The sequence below is a fragment of the Chelonoidis abingdonii genome, chromosome 1 (assembly GCF_003597395.2).
Source record: "Chelonoidis abingdonii isolate Lonesome George chromosome 1, CheloAbing_2.0, whole genome shotgun sequence".
NCBI lineage: Eukaryota > Metazoa > Chordata > Testudines > Testudinidae > Chelonoidis > Chelonoidis abingdonii.
Genome location: NC_133769.1, coordinates 371,937,925 through 371,965,778, shown reverse-complemented (window position 1 = coordinate 371,965,778; position 27,854 = coordinate 371,937,925). Strand labels below are relative to the sequence as shown.

General features: G+C 45.2%; 1 protein-coding gene and 1 pseudogene across 1 annotated transcript; both read left to right on the top strand.

Annotated features, from left to right (window-relative positions):
• The first annotated feature begins 8,418 nt into the window (after positions 1-8,418).
• LOC116830771 (olfactory receptor 52M1-like) lies at positions 8,419-9,366 on the top strand. The gene has a single exon (XM_032790418.2). The coding sequence runs from the start codon at positions 8,419-8,421 to the stop codon at positions 9,364-9,366; it is 948 nt and encodes a 315-aa protein (XP_032646309.1).
• Positions 9,367-24,050: 14,684 nt separating this feature from the next.
• Positions 24,051-25,142, top strand: LOC116830772 (olfactory receptor 52R1-like; annotated as a pseudogene).
• The last annotated feature ends 2,712 nt before the right edge of the window (positions 25,143-27,854 follow it).

Sequence of the window (27,854 nt, the reverse complement as noted above, 5' to 3'; positions counted from 1 at the left end):
ATTGTCTATATGAAGAGAAGATGCTACAAATCTCATTAATCTAGCAGATAAAGTTATAACCAAATCCAATGGCTGGAAGGTGAAATAAAAAAAAAAGTTCCACCTGGAAATGAGACATTAAAATTTAACTGTGGAGGGTAATTAACCATTGCAACAACTTCCTTATAGATATAGTGGATTCTCCATGACTTAGAGTTCAAAATCCAGAACAATGTCTTTCAGATTGATATGCTCTAGGTCATCCAAAAGTTATGGGCTCAATGTAGCAATTACTGGGTATAATTATATGGCCTGTTATGCAAGAGGTTACACTTGATGAACATAATTATTTTTCTGAACTTAAAATCTATGGACACATGAATTTATGAGTATTCAGCTGCTTGCCTTTGGTTTTAAGTTAGATGCTTTTATCACAGAACCATAGACATTAGAGAGGGGAAAATATACTCTAGGAAATGAACATTAATTGGTGTGGAGGATTGCATTGGTAAATTCCAACAATTTTATTATTTTCTCACTTATTCCTTGTGCTGGAGAAAAGTACTATTCAGTATAAGTAAGGACATCAGAATCTGTCCAATGCTAGCTGCAGGGGATAAAATTTGAGGTAGGACAATTTCTCGATTAAACAGTATTCAGGATCTTCATTTACTATGCATAATTGAAAAGAATGGGAAACCTGCACCTCATGCAGCCTCATGTCTTTATTTACTTAGTTTTTTCTCTCAGGACTGAGCGTATCAGAGGAATGACCACAGGGAATCATACCTCGGTGTCCCATTTCATCCTCTTGGGATTTGCCGACCACCTTGAGCTGAGCTGGGGGCTATTTGTGGTGTTTCTGTCTTGTTATCTCATTGCTCTGACTGGGAACCTTCTCATTATCTTTGTCACTTTGGCCAACGCTGCCCTTCACACCCCCATGTATTGCTTCCTCCGGAACTTGAACTTCCTGGAGATCTTTTACACCTCAGACACCCTGCCCAAGATACTGGCCAACCTCCTCTCAGAAGATAGAACCATCTCCTTCCTCGGCTGTGCAACACAGATGTATTTCCTTCTCTTCCTAGGAGGGACGGAATGTTACCTCCTTGCTGTGATGGCCTAAAAGCAACCAGACTCGGCAGCAACGCCGGTCCATGAGGCAAGGGATGGGGCAGCTAACTAACCTGTGGCTTACAACCAGCTGACGGCCTCTCAAAAACAAGGCAGGAAAAATCCCAGAGACAGGGCGGGCGGGCAGGAAAGCAAGAGAAGGGAGACAGCTGCAAGCACAGGCAGATGCTGCAGGAGGAAAAGGAGCCCACCTGCCAAAGCAGCAGGGCGGGAGGGCACATCCAGAGAGAGGGAAGTTGAAATGCCACCATGGGCACCAAACATGCCCCTTTCCGCTGCTTCTTCCTACGTGGGGAAAGGACAGAGCAACTGCTGGGCCGGAGTAGAGAGCAGAACCAGGTGAATAGGGAAGGTGGAGGGTGGTGGTGGTGCAATAGGGAGCGGAAAGGCCACGGGGAGCTCCATGCCACTGCCCCAGCTCCCTGCTACAACGGCACCTGCCACCACAGGAGCAAGGTGTTACAACCCCTCCCACAAAGCAGGCCTCCTCCTCTCCCAGCTCCAGCCCCAGCAGCAGCAGCACCACCAGCAACAGCAAATACAACAGCAACCCAGCCATAGGAGGCCCACAAATGATGGGAAAAATGGGGCCTTGCTCTCCCCTCTGAGGGTCACACCAGCAGGGTCCTCCCCACAGCAGAAGCAGCAGCCAGGAGGGCAACTCCCACCCGTGAAGGAGGACGGCTGCCCCACATCAGTGAGGGATACCCCTGGTAACTCAGGTCCCGGCCGCCTGGCTCTGAGCGTCGCCTCAATTGGCTCAGCGTCCGGTAGCGGGGTGCCATCCACGGACAGGTTGGTGGAAGAGTCCAGGGGTTCCTCAGAGGCAGGAGCAGAAGCAGCGGGTAGGGGAAGGGAGTGTGGGGAAACGGGGGGCTGGGAAGAGGTTGCCCTGATTCAGGCCCGCTGGCAGAGGGTTGTCCTCCCCCTGGGTTACTGAGGTCAGACTCAGGGCCTCTATCTCATCAAAAATGGAGGGAAGATCCCCCCCGCACCACCCCAGGGAACCTCTTCACTGGTGCCCGAAGCAACGTTCACCTCGGGGCTTGCAAGGGCCTCAGGTGACAAGGGGTCAGGAGGGACTCTATCAGAGGCCTCCTCAAGGAAGGACTCTGGGGGACAGGCGGTGCTACCCTCTATTGCTGCCACGTGATCCCTAGCTGGCCCCAGTGGATGGGATTCCCCTGGGGTAAGGCAGAAGGCTCAGTGTTAGTGGTCCCCTCCCTGGTTTTTCGAGGGCCTTCCACATCAGATGGGCGGAGCGGAGCTTGAGCCTTCCGCTTGCCCTGCTTCCACTGAACTTGAATTCAGCCTTCCATGGTAGCCTCGGTGGGATCATGAACAATGGTTGAGCCAGGGGACAGAGGCAGTGGCACGGGAACTTCGGGAGGTAGTGGTGGGGCAGCCTGAGGGAGGCAAAACTCCCCCCGAGGTGGGACCTTTCCCATGCCTGCCAATAATCCTGCTGCACCCTCCTCCATAGACCCCGCCAGACTGCACATAGTGGAGTTGGGGCTCTCCCACTTGTCTGGATGCTCTGGGGGGTGCCCCCAGGGCCTGAGTGGGAGCAGTTGTGGGCTGGGGAGGAGGAGGGGCAGATCCGGGTGCCAGGAAGCCAGGGGGGCTGGCAATGATGGGGCTGCTACCTTGCCTGGGATCATGGATTCCAGACATTCTCCATGCCAGGCCAAAGGGCAGTCCCTCCGGACATGCCCCATCACCCAGCAGAGGTAGCACCAGGCCTTCGCCACAGAGTAATGCATCTGGTAACAGGCCCCTTGGTAGGGGACCAGAAAGGACTCCTCGAGCACCTCACCATCATGTGCAGCCAGCAGGAGTCTCTCTATTATTAGTTCACCAGTGTCAAGTGAAAGTTTTCATGTAACAGTAACTGGGTGCCTCTCTGTCTGAGTTTTTACAATATCTGCGGAGGATGGTGGCTTCCCACACCCTCACAATGTGAGAGGGGGGCACAGACTGGCATGCAAGAAGGCTCAGTGGTTGTGCCCCAGAGAAGTCTGTCACACCCACCAATGAACAAGTCCTTCTAGACCATTTCCCTCTTCTCATGCGCTCAGTTACTGACAGAGAGACCGTGATTATGGCAGAGAAGTCAGGACTCTTTGGTTCTGTCTGTCATTCTCTCTGTCACCTTGGCCAACGTCCCTTTGCCTCTGTTTACCTATCTGTATATTGGTAATGTGTTCATAGTGACATGCCTTTGCTAAGAGTTTTGAAGATTCTTAAATGTAAGGTGCTGCACAGTATGATAACAGGTACTGATGAGAATTGCATATCTCTGATCCCTTAACAAAAGCCCTGTGTAGCTGCAGAAAGTGTTAATGTCTCCTCTTGGTCATCTTTTCCATAACTGTCTATCTACTATCTACCCATCCAACCTGGGCATTTACAGGATATCACACCCTTTGGAGACAGAGACGTTATCCCTTGTTTTCTTACTAATCAACTATAATTATTCAATATACACAAATACACAGAGCAACTAGTTTCTCTCTGAGTCAGCACAGAGCCCTTTGGGAAGGGTCCTTCCTTACTGTTTACACAAAAGTGCAGACATGGAAAGAGAGAGATTGGCTAGAGTATCTCCAGTCTCTGACCTGTTTACAGTCAGATGCCATTTCTCCCTAAGAGACTGAGCGAATTCTCCTGGGATTGCACAGAGCCATATTATAAAGAGTGCAGATATCTGTGTCTTCTTTTGTTGTCTGATATTGCTGCAGATGCTGGGGTGAGAAAGGTGTGGGACATGGATATATGAGGGAGATTCCCAGGATTCCATCTCAGGATTCACAGGTACTGCATCTCTTGCCAAGGAGCTCAGCAGCTCAACAAACCTAATGTAATGAGTGTGGGGTGGGATAGAGTGTAAGTCTGTGGTCCTTTCTGCTCTTCACCCCAGTAAACATCTCAAAGACCTTGCTAAGGGTGATGAGCTTTCTCCAGTATCACATGCCAAAATATCACTTTTTGCTGTGGCTCCCCAGCTGGTTCATGGTGGCTGCATTTCAGTGAAGAGGGAGTCCTTCCAGGCGAAAGGTGTTAGTAGATATATAACATAAGGTCAAATTCTTAGGCCGTGGCCCTTAATTTACTCAGACCTCACAGAGCCAATTCTGCCATGGGGGAAAGAACTGAGAAAAGACCTCAGGAGTCCTCTCTGTGTTAATGCACAGACACTATCACCACCTCCTCTTTCATCTCAGGACTCTGGCTATTAATAGGGGAGGGGGGCTGTTATCTGATTTTTATCTGCTGGAAAGGATGGAGGTGCTAGTGCTCCTCACTGGAACAATGATAAGAATTTTTCAACATGGGCAAGACGTCTTCTCTGCTAGTTTCATTCTAATAGTCTGCTGAAATGTTATCACTGAAACTTTTTTAAAAAAAAATCAGCCTGAAGCAGACACCCCACATGGGAAATTTCAGTCCAAAATGCTTAACATTTGGCAAACCTATGAGCAACTGAGAATGAGGTCTCCTAATTGAAGGTGTCAGACAGCCTTAACTAAAGTTAGTGCCACCAGCACCACCCTCAATGGCAATTCATTTGTGAGTCCTATTCACTTAAGCTCTTTGTTCCAATAAACGTCTGTGTCAAGGAGTTCACCAGGCCAAATATATATTATGTAAATAATTTTACGTGATCAATGTTATAGGTTCAGACTGTCAATGTAATTGAAACTTCCCTTATGCACCAATGTTAAAAGCCTAAATAATAAATGGGTGAACTAGAGTGCCTCGTATTAAATGAAGATATTGATATAATAGGCATAACAGAAACTTGGTGGAATGACAATAATCACGGGGATGCAGTAATACTAGGGTACAAAATATATTGGAAAGGTAGAAGAGCTTGTGCTGGTGGCGAAGTGACATTATATGTGAAAAAATGTATGGAATCAAATGAAGTAAAAATCATGAATGAATCAAACTACATCATAGAATCCCTATGGATAGAAATTCCATGCTCTAATATTAACAATATAGTGGCAGGGATATATTACTGAGCACCTGACCAGGACAGTGATAGTCAATGTGAAATTCTCAGGCCATTAAAATAAAAAAAAACGCAATAATAAGGGGGATTCCAATTATCCCCATATTGATCGGGCACATGTCACCTCAGGACAGTATGCAGTTGAGACCACTTGGAACAGCTGGTCCTGGAACCCACCAGAGAAGGGGCAATTCTTGATTTAGTCCTAAGTGGAGCACAGGATCAGGTCCAAAAGGTAAATATAGCTAGACCGCTTGGTGATAGTGACTATAATATAATTAAATTAAATATCCTAGTGCCAAGAAAAACACCACAGCAGCCCAACACTGTGGCATTTAATTTCAGAAAAGGGAACTACACAAAAATTAGGAGGTTAGTTAAACAGAAATTAAAGGGTACACTGCTAAAAGTGTACTCTCTGGAAGCTGAATGGAAACTTTTTAAAGACACCATAATAAAGGCTCAACTTGAATGTATACCCCAAATTAAAAAAAAAAAAAGAGAACCAAAAAAAAAGAGCCACCGTGGCTAAACAACAAAGTAAAAAAAGCAGTGCAGAGGCAAAAAGGCATCCTTAAAAAAGTGGAAGTTAAATCCTAGTGAGGAAAATAGAAAGGAGCATAAACTCTGGCAAATGAAGTGTAAAAATATAATTAGGAAGGCCAAAAAAAGAATTTGAAGAACAGCTAGCCAAAGACTCAAAAAGTAATAGCAAAAAATTTTTTAAGTACATCAGAAGCAGGAAGCCTGCTAAACAACCAGTGGGGCCACTGGACATCGAGATGCTAAAGGAGCACTCAAGGATAATAAGGTCGTTGTTGAGAAACTAAATTAATTCTTTGCATCAGTCTTCACAGCTGAGGATGTGAGAGAGATTCCCAAACCTGAGCCATTCTTTTGGGGTGACAGATCTGAGGAACTGTCCCAGATTGAAGTGTCATTAGAGGAGGTTTTGGAACAAATTGATAAATTGAACAGCAATAAGACACCAGGCCCAGATGGGATTCACCCAAGAGTTTTGAAGGAACTCAAATGTGAACTTGCAGAAGTATTAACTGTAGTCTGCAACCGATCATTTGAATCAGCTTCTGTACAAAATGACTGGAGCTGGAGAATAGATAATTTGACACCAATTTTTAAAAAGGGCTCCAGAGGTGATCCCAGGAATTACAGGACTGTAGGCCTGACTTCAGTACCAGGCAAACCGGTTGAAACTGTAATAAAGAACAATATTGTCAGACATATAGATGGATATAATTTTTGAGGAAGAGTCAACATGGTTTCAGTAAAGGGAAATCATGCCTCTCCAATCTAGTAGAATTCTTTGAGGGGGTCAACAAGCAAGTGGACAAAGGGATCCAGTGGACATAGTGTACTTAGGTTTTCAGTAAGCCTCTGACAAGTCCCTCACCAAAGGCTCTTAAGCAACGTAAGCTGTCATGGGATAAAAGGGAAGGTGCTCTCATTGACTGGTAACTGTTAAAAGATGGGAAACAAAGGGTAGGTATAAATGGTCAGTTTTCAGAATGGAGAGAGGTAAATAGTGGTGTTGCCCAGGTATCTGTTCTGGGACGAGTCCTAGTCAGCATGTTCATAAATGATCTGGAAACAGGTGTAAACAGTGAGGTGGCAAAATTTTCAAATGATACAAAATTACTAAAGATAGTTAAGACCCAAGCAGAGTGTGAAGAGCTCCTAAATGATCTCTCAAAACTGGGTGTCTGGGCAACAAAATAGCATTTGACATTTAATGTTGATAAATGCAAAGTAATGCTCAGTGGAAAGCAGATTCCCAACTCTATGTATAAAATGATGGGGTCTAAATTAGCTGTTACCACTTAAGAAGGAGAACTCACCATCATTGTGGATAGTTCTCCACTCAATGTGCAGCGACAGTCAAAAAAGCAAACAGAATGTTTGGAATAATGAAGAAAGGGATAGATAATAGGGGAGAAAATATCATATTGCCTCTGTATATATCCATGGTATGCTCACAACTTGAATACTGGGTGCAGATGTAATCACCCCATCTCAAAAAAGTTAGACTGGAATTGGAAGAGATTCAGAAAAAGGCAACACAAATGATTAGGGTACAGAATGGTTCCCTTATGAAGAGCGATTAGTAAGACTGGGACTTTTCAGCATGGAAAAGTGACAGTTAAGGGCAGATATGATTGAGGCCATAAAACCATGACTGGTGTAGAGAAAGCAGGAAAGGAAATGGTGTTTATTCCTTCTCATAACAAAAGAACTAGGGATAGGGTGACCAGATGTCCCAATTTTATAGGGACAGTCCCGGTTTTTGGGTCTTTTTTCTTATATAGGGTCCTATTACCCCCCATCCAATCCAATTTTTCACATTTGCAGTCTGGTTGCTCTAACTAGGGATTACCAAATGAAATTAATAAACATCAGGTTTAAAACAAATAAATGTAAGTATTTCTTCATACAATGCACAGTCAACCTGTGGAACTCCTTGCCAGAGGATGTTGTGAAGGCCAAGAGTATAACATGGTTACTCTACATCAAGCAAACAGGAAGAGGAATTTCAAAATTCCTGGGCATTTATAAGGGGAAGAGTGGAAGGTGTTTACCTGGATGCATGCAAGCAGAGTTCAAACTTCTGACCAGACTGGTGAGGATGTGCATTGTGGGACATCTTCCGAAGGCCTATTGCTGTGATAAAATCAATTGCAAGTGTCTACACTGGCACTTCAGTGACAAAACTTTTGTGTAAAAAGCCTTACAACTCTCATCAAGATAGTTTTATTGTGTGACTGAAACTGATGAGTTCCATCATCAAAAGTGGCTTTGCAGAGTGCAGACCTCCACTGTTTTTTTTTCACCAACAGCTGCCTTTGGGCGAAAAAAACTTGGCAGTGTAGAAAAGGTCTAAGGAACAATGACGAATAACCAGTATCTACACTGATGTTTCCCGCAGTTGTCTGTTATGGTTTCCCACACCATGACATGTAGGAATTATTGAAGCACAGAGCACCATAAAATATGCAATTGACATTAGTAGGGTCAGTTCTCCATAATTCTTATCTCTGAATAACGAAAATGTCATTTTTCAATGTGTGAAGATCAACCAATTTGCTTCACCCATGAGAATATCCCCCAGTAGTGCATATAGTGTTTCATATTAACAATGTCTTTCCTTCTAGGCATTTGTACTGTGATCATCACCCTAGGCCTGGACAAAAACAGGAAGTTGTGGGAACATAAGGTACATCCAGGAGACACAGTTCTGTCTCAGAGTTGGACACCTTCTCCTCTATTCCATGTTAGATTCCAATATAATCAACTTCACCAACCCCTCCACCTTCATCCTGATGGGCATTCCTGGCCTGGAGAGAGCGCACATCTGGATCTCCATTCCCTTCTGTGCTATGTACATCATAGCTGTCTTGGGAAACTTCATCATCCTGTTCATTGTGAAGAGGGAACCGAGTCTCCACGGGCCCATGAACTCTTTCCTCTGCATGCTGGCTGTCACTGACCTCGTCCTGTCCACATCCATCCTGCCTAAAATGCTGGCAATCTTCTGGTTCAATTCGAGAGAGATAGATTTCAGTGCTTGCCTCATCCAGCTGTACTTCATTTACTGCTTCTCAGCGATGGAATCTGGGATTTTCGTGGCCATGGCTTTTGATCGCTATGTGGCCATCTGCCATCCCCTGAGACATTCCATCACCCTGACAAACCCCGTGGTGGCCAAGATTGGTCTGTCCGTGGTGCTGCGCGGCATCATGCTCATACTGCCCTATCCCTTACTGGCAAGGCAGTGGCCATATTGCAGAACCAACGTCATCCCCCACTCGTACTGTGAGCACATTGCCGTGGTGAAGCTAGCCTGCACCGACATCCGCATCAGCAGTTACTACAGCCTCTCTATTGCATTCTTTGTGATTGGTCTGGATGTGTTTTTTATCTCTATGTCCTATACCCAGATCCTCAGGGCCATCTTCAGCCTCCCCACAAAGAATGCCCGGCTCAAGACTTTTGGGACCTGCTGCTCTCACCTGTGTGCCATCTTAACATTTTACATTCCAACTCTTTTCTCCTCCCTCCTGCACCATTTTGGCCACAATGTGCCTCTGCATTTACACATTCTCATTGCCACCATGTACCTCCTTGTGCCCCCCATGCTAAACCCCATCATCTATGGGATGAGGACCAAACAGATCCGTGACAAGCTGCTCTGGCTCATTACTCGAAAAGGCACCTAATACTTTCTCCTGGTTCTCTGGCTCTCACATCTAGCAGAGCTTGCTATTGTTGGGATTTGGGGGTTCCCAGTGAGTCTGATGCTGGGTAGAAATCAGGGGACTTCGATCCAATGCGATTCAATTCAATTCAATAAAGTTTTATTCAACATGTGCACAAAAGAGAGCCCCTGGTACCAAGAATCAGGCAGAGTCCCTCCAGCAAGGAGCCCCTCCCCTTGCTACTTTATAGCACATGGTGCTTATATAACAAGTTATATAACAACTTACATAATATGAACTTCTAACCAATCAGAGTTAAACAAACACATATATGGGTTTGTTTATCACATGCTTATAGTGCTCCAGTCCACATGCTGAGCTCACACCCCTCCCCGTGGCCTTCTCCAGAATGTTCCTAGGCTGGTGAGCCACAGCCTGCTTCCTTATGCATAAGCACCCTGTGAACCACATTTTATCTAAAATAAACACAACCATACCCTTCACTAGCGATGTGGTGCTGGGCTCTCTTCCCTGAATCACCTACTGGACAGTCAAAGTGACATTAATCCTTTCCTGGCCTTGCTGTGCTGTGTCAGTGTGACAGACTGGGGAATCAGTCTGTATAGAACTCATTAACTCATAGGGTTGCCTCCTTTCTAATTTCTGGTAATTGGATCCCTGAGGTCCTGCCCACTTCTTTCTTCAAGGTCCCACTTCTGTTGCGCAATCCTCTTCTCCCCTCCTCCTATCATTCACTGGACCATTATGACCTCCCACCCACCTTGATGTATTGGCACTTCCAAGGGCCAATTAGGCTCTTGAAAGCTTACGTTTTTAACAGACAACGTAGCAATTAGCTGACAGGAATAATGTATCCCATTCCTATATTCAAGTAATAAAATTATATTAATAATCCACTTACTCTGCTCTAATATTAACATGTTCTGACATATTTTGGGCTAGTCACTTAAGGGCAGTGGTTAAGTTTAAAAATTTAATGTTTATTCTTACTTTGTTACTAACTCTGCACAGAGAGAGAGACTCCATCAGGCCTCCTGGGTTCTCTCTCAGCTCTGGGAGGGGAGTACAGTAAGTTAAGGCAGGGGGGAAGATACATCTGGGGTCTATATAACATCAGATACTGGGTAAAACAAGTGGTCTATCTAGCCCCATATACTATCTCACACCAGTGCCCAATACCAGATGCTTCAAAGGGAATGAACAGAACTGGAAAATTCTGAGTGATCCATCCCCCATTGCATGGTCTCAGCTTCTGGCAAACAGAGGCAAGGGACACACAGAACATGGCCTTGGCTCCCTGCTAATAACTATTTTTGGACCTACCTTTCATTAACTTACCTAGTTCTTATTGGAGCCCTGTTATAGCTTTGGCCTTCACAACATCACCTGGAAAAGTGTTCCACAGGTCAACTGTGAAGAAATCTTTCCTTTGGTTTGTTTTAAATCTGCTGCCTACTAATTTCATTGGCTGACCCCTAGTTTCTGTGTTATTTGAAGGAGTAAATATCATTTTCTTATTGAATTTTTCCAAACCACTCACGATTTTATTTACACTCTCATATCCTCCTTAGTCATCTCTTATCAAAACAGAAAAGCCCCAGTCATTTTAATCTCTCCTAATATGGAATATCAGTTTGGGTCAATTAGCCTGTTAGTTGCATAAACTTTTCTGATCCTGTGTCATAACTAATAACTCACATTTGATTATATGAACCATCTGTACCCTTATGTCTTTTGGCTTTTACTGTATTCTTTGCTCATACTCCTTGTGCTAAAGGGCAGGAAGCTGGGGTGGAGGCATCTGTCAACAAATAGATTGGTCATTAAAGACACTCAGAGCATATAGAGAATTGCCTGAACAAAACAAAGGAGTAACTGCATTTCAAATACAACCAGCTTTCTTCTGCTTCTCTATGGAGATATACCTATCTCATAGAGCTGGAAGGGACCTTGAAAGCTCATCAAATCCAGTCTCCTGCCTTCACAACCAAGACCAAGTACTGAAGTTGCCCCAGATCCCTAAATGGCTCCCTCAAGAACTGAACTCACAACCTTGGGTTTAGCAGGCCAATGCTCAAACCACTGAGCTATCCCACCCCCCCATGGAACCTCTCCAGAGGAGGGAATAGAGAGAAGAACGGTTGGTCCAGTCTTTCAAAAATACAGAGACTGGATGAGTCAGAAGAAGCTGTGGCAGGAGAGAGGCACAAGGGCAGCAGAGGGGACTCTTTGGTTACAGGGCTCTGGCTGCAGCAGAGACCGACTCCAGCTAGAGTTGAAATCATGACTTGATGGAGTTTGACCCTGGACATTCAAGAGGGCTGTGACCAAATCCCACAGAATGCTCCAGGGCGGTGGGAACAGAGAGGCAGGAAATTGTAGGCAGGTGTTGCATTGTCTTTTCCTAGATCTCATATCTCTTGGTCTGTCCAAATTAGAAGAATAGTTTTAGCAACTCCTTTTGCGAGCCCCGTTTGCAAGTCTGTTTGCTTTAAGGACCATGTGCCCCAAAGGACAGAAACTGGACACAGTATGTGCCCAAGGGGGAGTTTTGGGAAGAGTGCGCTGAACCAACTGTAGAGTTTACGGGAGATGGGCCAAAGCTAGTCTCAGGGCCTTGCTGTTTGGCACACAGATCTCGACTCCCAGAGGGAGGCACTAGAATGGAAGCTGCACCCTGAGAGTGGGCCTGGAAACCCAGAGCCAGAGGCAGGGCCTCAACATTGCTCGGACTCAGGAAATCTTAAAACACACAGGGATTCAGCATGTGGAACGAAGACAAAGTCATTCATTGAGGGTCCAGCAGTTGGAGCTTGAGCAGGGCCATGACAGCAAACCTGGAGCTGCTACATGGATGTTAGGGGACTGTGTGTGGAAGGGGAGTAGGACTGGGTGCGGAGGTGTCCACAAGATGTTCTCTCCACTCAGACGTGGCTCCCCTGCCCTCAGGGTTTACCTGATTGTTCTCATTCCCGGACAGATCCAGCCAGGCTCCCTGAGGAAATGTTTCCTGAACCAGACAGTGCCAGCTTGGGGCGAGGGAGGGTTTTTTTCTCTCCATTGGAAAGTCCTCCCCAGAATGGAAGAGGCAGGAAATCCCTGTTCTAGTGGATTCCATCTCAACACTTCCTCTCTGCATTTTCCTCCATCTCTCCCTTTCCTTTGTAACTCCCCCCCCCAAGTCTCCCTCTCTCTTTGTCACTTCTGATGTGCATCCCATGCTAGGTGCCTGTTACAAATGCTGAAGGCGCCATTATTCCCTGAACTTCAGTGGAATTGCAGGTGTAGTGCTGTGAATCACTGCATCTGGAGCTGATCTAGCTGAGCACGATGCAGTGCACATTAGTCTTTGTATAAATTCAGGTAAAACTAATTCCCTGCCTATTACCATTAAGCAACCTGCTGAGTGCAAACTGCCACCAGCTCTGTATTAACCTGTCTGGAAGGATTGCTGGGCAGGTGGCAGCTGCATAGACAGGGCTGGAGGCTACTCGAAAGATGCGGGCTCTCGTACAGCAACAGCTGCTGCCCTGTTCCCTTCCGCAGCCTTCGTGGGGATGTCGTGGCAGCAGGCTTGCTGCACAGCAGTAGATCTATGGAACAATGGTTACCCCAGCTCCCGTGGAGGACAGAGAATGGGGGAGAGGGCTGAGGAAGGCTGAGGAATTCCAGGCTGATATTTTCAATGATCGTGGTCCCTAGTAGCTGCTCCATATAAAGGGGCAGCACAAGATCAGGATTGAGGATATTTGAAGCTGAAGCCAGCAACTGCCCCCATCAGGGCTGTGTAGGTTTTGGCAGCTTTCATACTGAGGACACATTATTAGAGGGAAAGACCAAGAAATTCTAAATTGGGCCTGCCAAGGAAGTCCACCACATGGCTCGTGATACGTGGGCAAGGGAAGTTCGGTGGCATGACAAGACTGCCACTGCACAAATATACAACCAGATCCCCTTAATCACCTTCCCAGAGACCAACCCGGGCAGCGCTCAGTTTGCAAGGAGGCTACGTTCCTTTGGGATTTGCCATGAAGATGTTGATGGTGACTGACGGGACAAATGGCTCCCTAGATACTCTGGCAAATGGTCTGTTGATCCAGTAATGTGTGTGAGGCTGAGGTCTGGCAAACAGAAAATGCAGGTGATGTTCGCTGAACAAGGGAAATGGGAAGGACATTTTCAGAGGGTAACGTATTGCTTGTGTGCTATGTAGTGGGGAATACACTCTTTCATTTTCCTTTCCTCTGCTTTCCTCCTGTGATGCAGACCAGAATGTACAGTAGTCTTTTCAGGACATGGATGTATCATTTATATTAAAACACAAATGTAGATCTTAGAAAGCTCTAGTTTGGAAGCTATATTACTGTGACACGCTGTACCCCAAAGCAACACCCTGGTATTCCCATGTTCACCAGTTATATAATTGCAACAAATCTTCTACAAAATATATCATGTGAGGTGTCTGTAGAAAAATCCTGGTTTGCTGACTATGATTATCCTATTTGTATGCATGTGTCATTTTTGTATCTAAAGTTATGAATATTGGCTGCATACCTGTATTTCAAATGTGTTTGCTCCTGTGACAACTACAAGAAGGTAGTTTATATCCAGTCTAGGCAGCAAACTGTGAGTTGGCTATTAAAGTTCATGGCTCATCAATGAGCACAATGGGCCATGGAAGAAATGTATCCTCCTCTGATGGACTTTCCTGGGGATGTTCTCACCAGAATGAGCATTATAGTCCCTGCTATGACTCATAGTATCATGTAGGGGCATGTGGCCAGGTCATGTGACACTGGACTCCATCTTGTGCCTACACTTTTACACTAACCGTGCTGGGGGCTTTTGCTTGGAAAAATGAAGTTTTCCCTCACATTGTAGAAACTAAAAAAGAGAGAAGTATCATCACCATTTGGTCTTGCTCCTCCCACAACAGAATATCTGAAAACATGTCTACAGGATAAAAAGAGTTTTACTGGGGAGGTGGTCCTAGGCTGGAAAAGAGAAATGAACTTGGTGAACTGTTTATACTGTCAGAGGGAGACACTGCTTGATTCAAATCCTATCTAACTTATAGAACTCAGATTTTGATTTTGTTTTATTTTCTAGGTAATCTACTTTGATCTGTACAGTTATTACTTATAATCACTTAAATTTATCTTTCTGTTTCTAATCCGTTTCATATTTGTTTACCAAAAACAATGTGCTTTGTTCATGCATGGCTGGCAAAAGCATTTCTGTAACTCAGATAGGTGTGTCCCTGTCTTTGAATGTTTGTGTGAGTGCAGGACCTGAAGGGGGCTGCAGCTTGTCACAGGCTCACAGTGTGAGGGGCGCCCAGATTGGTATGCCAGGGGGATCAGTTCCCCAGTTCCAGGTTGCACCTGGGGCAGACCATCACAGTAGTGCTGCAAGCAGAGTGAAATGCACAGCTTGTTCTGATTGAGATTTGCACTTTATACGCTGGTGTGGAGAATTTAAGTGAGAGGTTAAGTGTGGCAGCTGGAGATCAGTCAAAGTGGTTACTAGTGTATTATTTTCTGTTTGCTTATTTTAGGAAAGGGAAGTACAGCAGCAAAGCAACACAATGAGTGAAAACAGTGTAACAATTATGAAATTGGAGCTGTTCACATTGCAGACTGTAGAAAAATAAAACAAGAACATAGAAGAATTTTGGAGCTAAAGCAGACAGAGGTTTCCAGAATGCAGGCAGAGCACAGAATGGTTATGGAACAGAAACAAGAAGACATTGAGGAAGAGGATGGAGAGCAGTAATACCAATTGGACTTGCTGGAAAAGCAGAACCAGAACCCTCTGACTCCACTGATTCTCACCTCCCGCAAAGTCTACAAATGGGAATAGTTGTGTCCTGCATCCTGAAGCAAGAAAGAGCGTTCTGCAGGGACCTCAGAGTGAAAGGGGAAAGTCCTAGGAACTGCTGAGGGAATGGGAAAAAGTCTCCTTGATTCGTCTGCAGCAGGGGAAACTTTGATGCTTCGAGGGCTGGGCGTGGTTGAGACCTAGAGGTGAAGACAGAGTCTCCTCAATGAGGAAGGAGTTTGTGAGGAAGGAGTTTGTATTGTCTGTCAGGGACAAAAAAGTCCGGATTGCATCTTAGCAAGGGGCAAACCCAATGCTAGGGAGAACAGGAAGCTGTGTCCTGGAGCGGAGCCCAGCGAAGGGGGATGGAGTCGTAGGGACCACTGAGAAAGTGGGTGAGGTTTACTATAACACCGCAGCAGGAGGGAACACCACTGAGGAAAGGTGGGGCTGTAGCATATGCAAGTGAGACAGGTATCCAAGCTGTTGGATGTCAGTCTTTCACAGCTGAGCAGGGGATAGCTCCCAGGATGGAAAGCACAGAGGGGGCCCCAGAGAAGGAAACTGGGGAAAGACTAGATGGGGTACAAGAAAGTATCCTCACTGGTCACATGGGGGAGAATGTCCAGGAAAGAATGGCTGGTTCAGCAGATTTGCACTCAGCCACCCAACCTATTGTTCAGGTTTTCAAAGCCAAAGGTTTAACTGACATGCTGGCAGGTGGCAGTCACACAACTGACCTCTCTGGGGTATAAAGAGGGGTGACGGAGGGCACCCCAATCCAGGTCCCAATTTTTCAGGACTTAGTTTCTGATGTGTTTTTGAAAACTAACTCTGTCTCTTCGAGATCCTGTGGAAGAAATGGTTGTTTGTGAAAATGTTAATGACCCACCTGAAGGAGGGAAGGAGGAAATTCCCTGATTTGGGAATACACAGATAGCAGCCCTGACAGGGCTGCTGAGAAAAGACATAGCTCTTAGCCCAGAGAGCACAGATCACAACCCTTGAGGAAAGGGGGATGGGAAAAGTCCAAATGCTGGGAGTGGGGATCACAGGGAAACCACTGCAGAGGGGTGGGGAGTAAATTTTTGGAGGGACATAATCCTGGGATTTGAAAGCAGCTCCACAGAGGGCTAGCTAAAGTGCAAAGTCCCCTTACATCCTTACCTCACCAGACCCTGGCACACCAAGACACCAAAGATGACTTTACACTGAGATCTCATACTGAAGGAGACACTAGGAGAGAAGGAAAAACAGTAAATCAACACGTTAAGGTTCGGGAAGGAGTTGAAAGACATAATTGATATTGAACAAACCGGACTATCCAAGCAGAAGGCGTGAAATAATACAAATATTTGGAAATCCCTACTGTTGATGAAAGATATTCCTATGGAGGTACTGCTTCTCAGCTAACACATGCAGAAAGGCTCAAAGCTTTTCATAGCAGGGAAATTATACACCTGGTCTTCTGTGTAGAAGGACAAACTGAGGCACACCTCTGCATGGAATTTGAGAATATCTGTGTTGAGCTATCACCAATAGGAAAAGCACAAAGATTAACAATGCTGCCCAGATACAAAGAGAAGTTTTCTAGCAACCCAGAGAAGGCACTTGCTGGCTTTTGAGATCACTAGGCTGATCTACAAAATGTTGAGAGGTACAGAGAACTTTTTAAGAACATCTGTGGATAACACTAAAATATTTCTAAGTAATTCTAATACTTGGTCATACTGCCACCACCTTAGTCAGCGACTAACACACCTACAGTAAATGAAGGGGGGAGGTATCACAGTCTGTGCCACAAACAACATTCTGGCACCTTCTTTGGGTTTTGTCAAATTCTGATGAAAGTGTTCTTAAAAGGGGGAACACGTGCTGGGTCATCATCCGAGACGGCTATAACATGAATATATGGCAGAATGCAGGGAAAAACAGAGCAGCAGACATACAATTCTCCCTCATGTTCATTTTTTTAAATGAACATTATCAGCATGGAATCATATCCTCTGAAATGGTGGCCAAAGCCTGAAGGGGCATATGAACTTAGGATATCTGGCATGTAAATACCTTGAAATGATGGCTTAAAAAGTGTCACACAAACACCTGTTCTCACTTTCATCTGATGCCAATAAGAAGCAGGCAGCCTTATTCCTGAAAAATGTAAATAAACTTATTTGCCTTAGTGATTGTCTGAACAAGAAATAGGACTGAGTGGACTTGTAGGTGCTAAAGTTTTGCACTTTCATGATAAAGAGACTGCATTACGGTACTTGGATTTTATTATTTTACAGTGCAAATATTTTAAATAAAAATAATAATATAAAGGAAGTGCTTTGCATTCTTAGCTGCAAATGTAGAAAAAACATCCCAAAATAGTTAATAAATTTCAATTGATATTCTACTGTTGAAAAGTGCGATAAAATATGATTAATCACAATTATTTTTTTCAGTTAATCATGTGAGTTTACTTTGATCAATCGACAGCTGTCATCTGTACGCTATTCATTATAATCAGTAACTATCTACCTTTCATACTTAATGAATCTGTTTGATTTATTTTTATTTTTATTTGTTAATTTTTTTAACTATGCCTGTGTGTTCTCTGAAATGCAAAAGGGAATTATGCTTAGGAGCAGGGGCTGGTGCACTCTACTTTTCACACCGAGGAGGGATAGACTGGGTAACAAATTTACACTGATCAGGCTTCTGACCAGGGCAAGACAATATAGTTCTGGGGTCCTAGGCTGGGGAACTTTGGGAGAACTAGCTGGAGCTAGTTGGTCCATGAGTGGCTAGTGAAAGTTTTCATGTAACTGCAGCTGACTCTGTTCCTGTTTCCATACGACTATGTAAGTGTATAACCTGGAGAGGATTGCAGCTTGGAAAAGCCTCAGACTGTGAGAGGGGACCCAGATTGGTAACCCAGAGGGCTCAGCAGTACCCCAGTTCCAGGTCCCAACCAATGAACAGGCCCTGCTGGATTGTTAGTCCACCTCCTTCTTGTCATGATCTCAGTTACTAACAGAGAAACGTCAATATGAGCAGGGAAGTGAGGACTCCTTGGATCTGTCTGACATTCTCTGTATGATCTTGCCTAAATCACATATCCCCATACCTCAGTTTACCTATCTGCATAATGGGGATATGTTCATAGTGACTTTACTTAGCTAGGTGTTTTCAAGATCCTTCAGTGAAAGGTGTTGCCCAGTATGATGCTAGTTACTGATGAGAATTATTGATCTCTGAACCCAAAGAGATCGCCCTTTGTGCCTGCGGAAAGTGTTCGTGTGTCTCCTCAGTCATCTGTCTGCAGATCTGTAGACTATCTACCGATCCATTCTGGGCATTTCCAGGATATCAGGCCCTATAGTGGTCTAGGCATTATCCTCATTTTCTTCCTAATTAGGTACAATTTTTAAATACACAGAGCAGGTGGTTCTTCACTGACTTAGCAGGGAGCCCAAGAGTTCCTCTTTCCCTTTGGGAAGGTCCCTTAATTACTGTTTACTCCTATCGCTGGATAAAGGGCACAGAAGTGCAGACAGGTTTGTCTCCAGTCTGTTTACATCAAGATGCTGCTTCTCCCCTAGAGGCTGAGCAAATCCCACTAGGATTTCACAGAGCAATATTATCAATGGTGCACACTTCTGTATTGGCACTTGCCATGGGATGCTGCTGCAAATGCTGGGATGAGTAAAGTGTGGGATAGAGATATCTAAGGTGAATTCCCAGGGAAGACACTTCTCTCTCAGAATTCACAGGTACCCATCTCTTCCTGAGGAGCTCCCTTGCTCAACAAACCCAATGCAATGTGGGCATGATGGGGTAGAGAATAGGTCTGTGAACCTTTCCACTCTGAACAGCCAGAGTGCTTCCTCCTGATGATGAGGTTGCTCCAATATTATGGGCCAAAATTTCCCACTGTTTCGTGCCCTCCTGGCTGATGGTCTCCAACCCCATGGTGGCTGCATTTCAGTGGCCCATAGTTTGCTGAGGCAAAGGTCCCCTTGGAGTAAGAACTGTTTAAGGATCTCAAGAGCCAGCTGTGTGTTAATGCATAGACACCGTCACCCCTTCTTCTTCCATTTCAGAGCTTTGGCTGTTAACCAGGGGGGGAAGGGGACGTCGAGAGGGAGGAATGGGGGAGTGTTAACTTGCTTTTATCTGCTGGAAACCATGGAGGTGCTAGGGCTCCTAACTAGAATAATTATGATTTTTTTTTAAACATGGGCAAGTCACCTTCTCTCCTAGCTTCATTCAAGAAGTCAGTTGAACTGTTATATATCAAACTTTCAAAAAACAATTTAGCCAGAAGGAGACACCCATTGCAGGAAATTTCAATTCTAACACTTAAAGTTTGGCAAATTTATAAGCATCAGAAAATGAGCTCTTCTAATGCAAGGTGTCAGACACCCGTAACTAATAGGGGTGCTACCAGTACCATCTAAAATGGCCAATCCTTTTGTGTATCCCATTCAGGTAACCTCTTTGTTCCAATAATGTCTGTCGCAAGGAGTTCCACTGGCCAAATATGCATTACGTAAACAATTTTCTTTTATCGGTGTTATATGTTCAGAGTTTTAATATAATTGAATGTTCCCTTGTTCATGCGTTGTGAGAAAGAGTAAATATAAAAGCCTGATGTACTTTCGTTATCAATAGATTCATAGGTTTCAAGGTCAGAAGGGCCATTGTATCATCTAGTCTGACCTCCTATAAAATAGAGGCCATTAAATTTCCTCCAGTCACCTCTGAATTGAGCCCAATGACTTGTGTGTGACTAAGGCCTGGTCTACACTAGGATTTTACATCATAGACTCACAGAGCCACAGGGTGAAAACGGATGACAAACATCAGCCAGTATAACCTTCTGTGAAGATGCAGGATCTGTTGCTTCTGAACCATCACAGACAGATGGCTATCCAGCCTCTACTGAAGAAGCTTCTACAGGCCTCCTGTTCTTACAGTTGGGAAGATTTCTGCGAGATTTCATCTAAATCTGCTCTGCTGGATTTTGAACCTTTTGTCCTGTGCTCAGTGGCAAGATAGAAGAACTTTTCTCAAGTATTTGAAGATTGTTGTCATATCCCCCCTCAGTCTCCTTTTTCCAAACTAAATATCAGCCTCTGATACTACGGCTTGCATTTTATCCCTTTGATCATCTTTGTCTCTCGCCTCTGGATCCTTTGCAGTTTCTCAACATCCTTTCTATATATTTATAACCAAAACTGTGCACAGTACTCCAGCTGAACCCTAACCAGTGCTGAATAGAGAAGTAGCATCACCTTCTGTGACTCGCATGCTCTGCCTCTGCTAATGCAACAGAAAATTGTTTTACATCTTTTGAAATAGTAAAAAAAAAAAAAATCTACATTCCTGAGAGATGTAGCTATATTAACCCAACCACAGTGTAGACAGAATGAGTTCAGGGAGGCGAATTACCTATACTGAAGGAGGAATCCCTGCCATCAGTGTCAGTAGTGTTTACACATAAGTGCTATGGCAGCGTCGCTGTAGCATTTTAATGTGGACAAGCCAGTAATCAGATCTTACAGAAAAGCATCCAGTCTGGATCTGCAGGCATGGGGAGCTGGAGAATCCACCACTTCCCTTTGCAGTGTGTTTAGGGTGACCAGATGTCCCGATTTTATAGGGATAGTCCCAATTTTGGGTTTTTTTTCTTATATAGGCTCCTATTACCCACCACCCCCTGTCCCAATTTTTCCCACTTGCTGTCTGGTCACCCTAAGTGTGTTCCAATGGCTAATCACCTTCTGTGCTAACTATTTGGCCCTTATTTCCAACTGGAATTTGTCTGGATTCAGCTTCCAGCCCCTGGGCCCTGCTCTGCCTTTCTCCACTAGATTACAAAGCCCAATATTAGTATTTAAATTAAATAAATGAAGCTCTTTTAAGTCTCTCACTGTTCAGCATTTTCTCCAGCCTCCAAACATTTTTGTGGCTCTTTTCTGCACCCGCTACAATTTTTCAAGATCCTTTTTGAAATGTGGATCCTGGGACTGCACACAGTTAGTTTCACCACTGCCATGTGCAGTGGGAAAATCCTTCCCCTGTTGCAACTGAACACTCCTTTGCATCCGAGGATCTCATCAGTCCTTTTGGGCAGAGCATCGCACTGAGAGCTCACAATGAGTTGGTTCTACACAATGACCCCTAAATCCTTTTCAGGGTCCCTGTGTTCCACGATACAGTGACCGAGCCTGTGGGTTTGGCCTGCTTCCCTCTTCCATAAGGATAACTTTGCATTTAACTATATTAAAATATTTTGCTCAGCTCACTAAACACTCCACATCAATCGGTGTGCCTGTCCTGGCCTCATCATTGTATGCTCTCTGCCAATCTTTGGGTCATCTGCAAATTTTATTTGCAGTGATATTTTATTTGCTTCTAGATCATTGATGAAAATATTGAATAGCATCAGGCCTAGAACTGATCCCTGCAGAACCCAGCTGGAAACACCTCCATTCATTGACAATGGCCCATTGACAGCTGCTGGTAGTTAACCAGTTTTTAGTTAGTTTTAGGTAAGTATGATATTGTACAGTGTTCAGTTTTTTTATCTGAATATTTATCCTACTCATTGAAATGTCTCAGAGAAATTGAAGTCTATTGCATCTGCACTGTTCCCTTGATCATCCAAACGCGTTCACTTATTGAAGGAGGAAATTGGGTTTATGTGACAAGAAGTGCCTTACATTAACCATGTTGTTGACTGGCATTAATTATATTCCTAGGCTATTTTTAAAGGAATTTCATATCAGTGTTCCATTGTTTCCGAAACTTGTCTAATCCCTTTTTTTTAAACTTACCCTTTATTTTTTAAAAGTCTACGTATAACACAGAACTACCCTGTATTTGCCTTTTTTTTTTTTTTTTGGTCTCTCCTGCCGCCTGATTGTGTAATTCTAGTTCTGAATGAGATGTGTGGTTTCTTGGTGAGTTCGTAACTCTGCTGTTTGTAACCCTATGGTTCTATTATAGATGGTGTTTAACATCCTCCTTTACTGCTAATGAACTTGAAAGTGTTTCATCACCTCGTGTTGTTTGAGTGCCCCATACTGCTTCTTTTCTAGTGCGGAACAAAAATATTTATCGAACAAATCTATCTTTTTTGCAATATTAACGAGATGCTTTTCTCCCTCTAGGAAATGGCCGAAACCTTTTCTAGGATTTCTTTTGTTCTTAAAAAACTTAATAACCTCCTATTCTGATCCTTAGTCCTGCCTAGCATGGAGTTTTCCTTTATGTTTTTAACATTCTCTATCAATTTTTATAACTTTCAATTTGTATGGCTTGCTATATGCATTCCCTCCCCCTCCATTTGTTTCCTCCCACTAATTGCTGACTTCCCTCTGCCACTAAACAGGGTTTTTAGTCAAAGTTGTTCTCCTACATTGACTGTGGAATTGTAGCTTCTTAGCAATCTAATGCACTATTGCCAATGAACTTCCAAGTTTCATTCCCATTTTGCTGTCTACATTTTTCCTCCCTGTCATTTTTCCTGGTAATTTCCCTCAAGTTTGGAGAATTAGCCCATTTCAGTCACTGTCTACAGACATTATTGGTAGGGAACTCTTCTCTGTCTGCCCATTTAAATGTAATCAATTCAATTTTTTATTTTTCCCTCCTGTATCATATGCCCCCTTGTTTGTCTCCTCCCTAAACTAAACACTCTCAGTCTTTTCAGTCTGTCTGCACATGGTAGCCTCCAACATTTTCAACCCCTGTCTTAGAAATCCCTTTTAGAACTGTTATATCCTTGCAGTAGAGTCTGGATGACCCAAACTGAGCGTATCTCATTTCTTAGGCATCCAGATAGTTTCTTTCTTTGCTCACTGCTGTGAATGAGCAGGAGTTTCCATGGAGCTGCCATCAATGATGCTCAGGTCTTTTCCCTGAGGTGTGTTTAGGCTGGGATGTTTCCTCTGGAATAGGTGTCGACTCCGTGGGTGCTCCGGGGTTGGAGCAGCCCCAAGGAAAAATTAGTGGGTGTTCTGCACCCACTGACAGCCAGACTCCCCTCCCCATGCCCCTCCACCCCACCTCACCTCCTCCTCTACCTCTACCTCTGCATCCCCCCTCAGCACGCCCCATCCCTACTCCTCCACCAAGCTCCCAGTGGGCCAAGCTCTGGGGTGGAGAGGCGAGGAGCAAGAACATGGCACACTCAGGGCAGCAGCGGAGAAGAGGCGGGGCCGGGGAGGGGAATTGGGGAAGAAGCCAGAATAGGGCCCGGGAGAGGGTGGAGTTGGGGCGGGGACTTTGGGGAAAAGGTTTGAATGAGGGCAAGGCAGGGTTGCAAGGGAGTGGGCAGGAGTGGAATCGGGGTGGGGCCGGAGGCAGAGAGGGGTCAAGCACCAACTGGCGCAAAAAGAAGTCGGTGCCTATGTCCTCTGGCACACGTCTTAGAAAAAGGTTTTTTTTCCACTCTCAGATTTTGAGCAACAGTGTTAATGGGGAATTCCCTACAGCATGGACTCTCTAGCCTGTCTCTCATTGCATTAAGTAACAATTAGGCATAATCAGTATTGACACTCGTGTTTCCTGCTGGTGCCTATTAAGGTTTCCCACATCACAATGTGTAGGAATTATTTGAAGCATGGAGCACCGTAAAATATGTAATTAGCATTAGGAGCATCTGTTATTCATAATTCATTTTTCTCAATAATGAAAATGTCAAATTTCAGTGTGTGAAGAGCCACCAATCTGTTTCACCCATGAGAACAGCCTCCAGTTGAGCATATAGTGTCTTGTATGAACATTGTCTCTCCATCAAGGCATTTCTCCTGTGACCATAACCCTAGACCCTGAGCACATACAGAAGTCAGAGAAACTTATGTTACATGCAGGAGACACGGTTCTGCCTCAGAGTTGGATACCTTCTCCCTTGCTCCATGTCAGATTCCAACACAACCGACTTCACCAACCCCTCCACCTTCATCCTGCTGGGAATTCCTGGCCTGGAAACAGCTAATATCTGGATCTCCATTCCCTTCTGCACCATGTACATCATAGCCATCTTGGGGAATTTCACCATCCTGTTCATCGAGAAGAAGGAACTGAGCCTTCATTGACCTATGTACTATTTCCTCTGCATGCTGGCCATCACCGACCTGGTCCTCTCTACGTCCATCCTGCCCAAAATGCTGAGCATCTTCTGGTTCAATTCCAGACAGATCGATTTCAGTGCCTGCCTCACCCAACTGTATTTCATTCATTGCTTCTTCATGACTGAATCTGAGATTTTCGTGGCCATGGCTTTCGATCGCTACGTGGCCATCTGCCATCCCCTGAGACATTTCACCATCCTGACAAACCTGGTGGTGGCCAAGATCGGCCTGGCTGTGATGTTGCGTGGTGGCATGGTCGTACTGCCCTATCTCCTCCTCGCAAGGCAATGGCCATATTGCAGAACAAACATCATCCCCCACATGCACTGCGAGCACATGGCTGTGGTGAAGCTGGCCTGCGCCAACACCCATGTCAGTAGTTATTACGGGCTGTTTGTGGTATTCTGTGTAACTGGTCTGGATGTGATTTTTATCGCCGTGTCCTATATACAGATCCTTAGGGCCATCTTCAGCCTCCCCACAAAGGATGCCCAGCTTAAGACGTTTGGGACCTGTGCCTCTCACCTCTGTGCCATCTCGGCATTTTATATCCCATGTCTCCTTTTCTCCCTTACGTCCCGGTTTGGCCAGAATATGCCCCTGCATTTCTACATTCTCAGTGCCAATGTGTATCTACTGGTGCCCCCCATGCTAAACCCTATCATCTATGGGATGAAGACCAAAGAGATCCGGGGCAGGATCCTCCAGCTCAATGTTCAGAAAGGGACTAAAATTTTCTATTAGTGCTCTGGTTCACAGGCTCAGCTTTATGGGGAGCTGGCTGGTGATTGGGTTCTGGGTCCTCTTCTCTGCATCATTGGCTGACCAAAGAGACATTAAATCCTTTCCTGATCATACTGTGCTGTGTCAGCCTGACAAACTCTTTAACTCATAACGTTGCCACCCTTCTTATTTCTGGTAACTAGACCCCCGATATAAGGGGGTTCCAAAGAGGATGGATCTAGACTGTTCCCAGTGGTACCTGATGAAAGAACAAGGAGAAATGGTCTCAAGTTTCAGTGGGGAAGGTTTAGGTTGGATATTAGGAAAAACTATTTCACTAGGAGGGTGGTGAAGCACTGGAATGGGTTACCTAGGGAGGTGGTGGAATCTCCTTCCTTAGAGGTTTTTAAGGTCAGGCTTGACAAAGCCCTGGCTGGGATGATTTAGCTGGGGATTGGTCCTGCTTTGAGCAGGGGATTGGACTAGATGACCTGCTGCGGTCCCTTCCATTCCTGATATAATATGATTCTATATGCCCTTCCCCTGCTTCCCATTTTCCTTCAAGGCCCCACCCACTTCTACACCTTTTCTCCTAAGGCTCTGCCCCACCCCTCTCTCCTCCCCATCACTCTCTATATCATCTCCACCTCCCTCCCCCATCTCCACCACAGCTGGGCTCCCTCTGCTCCAGGGCTGGGACAGGAGCTGCTGTAGCCTGACCAGGAGCCTTCAGTGAGTGCAGTGGGGTTGCAGCACTGGAACCAACAAGGAGCAGAATGGGAAGCCAGGAAGCCGTATAAAGCAGCTGAGGGTTGGGAGCAAGGTTGTGTTGTAGGTGGGCGACGTTGTGCTTCATACAGCTTGTGGGCCCTAAAGCTCAGTTACAAAGTTCTAAGGGCAGAGACCCTTGTGTGGCTTATTTCCTTCGCTTTCAGCTCCACTTTGTTCCTCCCAGCTGGGGGCCTGTAGCAGGCAGGGTCCCTGCAATAGGGATGGGCTGGGAGCCCTTTGCCCTGAGCCTGACCTCAGGGGCAGGGCAAGGGATCAGCTTTGAAACTAGGTGGACAACAGTTGAGAGAGGCGGAAGGATAAGCCTCCATGTTAGCTGGGAAGGAGGGATGCTCGGCAGAGTCTGGGGTGGCTTTGGTGGCTCACAGGGAGGGAGATGAACAGCAGACCTGCCATTATCTTTCTATTTACACACGTACACGAAACCTTATCTGGAACTACAGGTCACCCATTGCCCTGGGAATGAAGCTGAACAGGAATGCTGAGTCTAATATATGCTCTGCATGGTGCTTTTGGTCACCACATCTTAACACTTTTTAGGTAGGCTGCTAGGCAGCATCATCCCCATGTCATGAATGGACTGAGCAATGCAGAGGTCAAGCACTCTGTTATAAGAAGGCTACATTCCTCTGGGAATGAGTGGTTGCTTTGTTGTGCTACCGAAGCTCCTGGAGTCCACGTGATCACTGGCCATGTAGTGGCATTCCTCGATATGCTCACTTCCGAATTTGCTGCTCTTTCACCCTAGTAATGTGTCCCCAACAAGAACGCTGCCAAAACCAACACAGCTGATGGGAGAGGTTGCTGGGCAGAGTTTGAATATCCTCGCTCCAGATCTTGTGCTGCTTTTGGAGCAGCTTCTGGAGACCACTAGCATGGAAAACATAACCCCAGAATTCCTTAGCTTTCCTCAGCTTCCCATATCGCTCCCATCTATGGGAGGTGAGGTACCCATTTTTCTATAGATCTGCAGCTTTGTAGCAAGCCTGCTGCCATGACATTCCTCCAAAGGCTGCAGAAGGGAACAGGGGAGCAGGTCCTGCTGTACAAGCACCCGCATCATTCAAGTAGCCTCCAGGCCTGCCTATGAAGTTGTCAGCTGCCCACCAATCCCTCCAGACAAGTGTGTGATTTTCTGTCAGATGTTGATGGATGTTTGGCTGCATGTGAGTGTTTTTCCTGTATGTCATCCCAGCTCTGTGCAGGTAGCTGGAACAACAGACCTCAAGTGAACTACCCAATAAGACCACAAGACCCGTTAAGGTGTGAAGGCATCTGGCCAGGTTTATTGTTGAAAAAGCACAGTACTAATATCCCACAGACTCTACCGGGGCACTAACACATGTATGCTCATGACAATGGACACAGCTCAGTCATTGGCGGGACTTTCCATGGCCCCCTAGGCTGGACAAGGACACTCCCTCTGAGATACATAACCACTACAAACAAGTTACGTATCACTCCTGACATATCTAGGTCCCAGCCTCAGATGTATTAGGGTACCAACATTGATGCATTCAGGGGCCTCCCATTACCTTGTACATATTGGTTGATGAAAATATCTCTATTGATCATGTTGTGTCTCTTTGTGCTTAAGATGAATGAACATGTTCCTGTTCTCTTTGGGGAATGTGCTTGGTATCAAAGTGTGCAGGTACCACCTTCCTGAAAAATCGGTAAAGCTTGACCACTACTTTAGTTCAGGCCTCAGGCCTCACCTCAAGCCTCTGATACAAGCTCTTATGATTCGGTCCCTCTTCCTACTACAGTGTTCATACTGAGCTGGTTGCAGTTTGCAGCTGAAGGTTGCTTGATGGTAATGGCCAGGGACTTCATTTAACTTGGATTAATAATCAGATTGTTGTGCACTGTTTCTTGCCCAGCTAGATCAGCTGTTAGCTGGAGTGATTCCCAGTGCTACACCTACAATTGCCACTGAAGTCAATTGAAAAAAACCACCCATTGATCACTTGTAACTGGCACCTAGGTGGGACGCACATTAGAAGTGGCAGAAAGAGGGAGGTG

Bases quoted from the DNA above. Each gene is read 5' to 3' on its own strand.
- LOC116830771 (XM_032790418.2), top strand. From the start codon at position 8,419: ATGTTAGATTCCAATATAATCAACTTCACCAACCCCTCCACCTTCATC.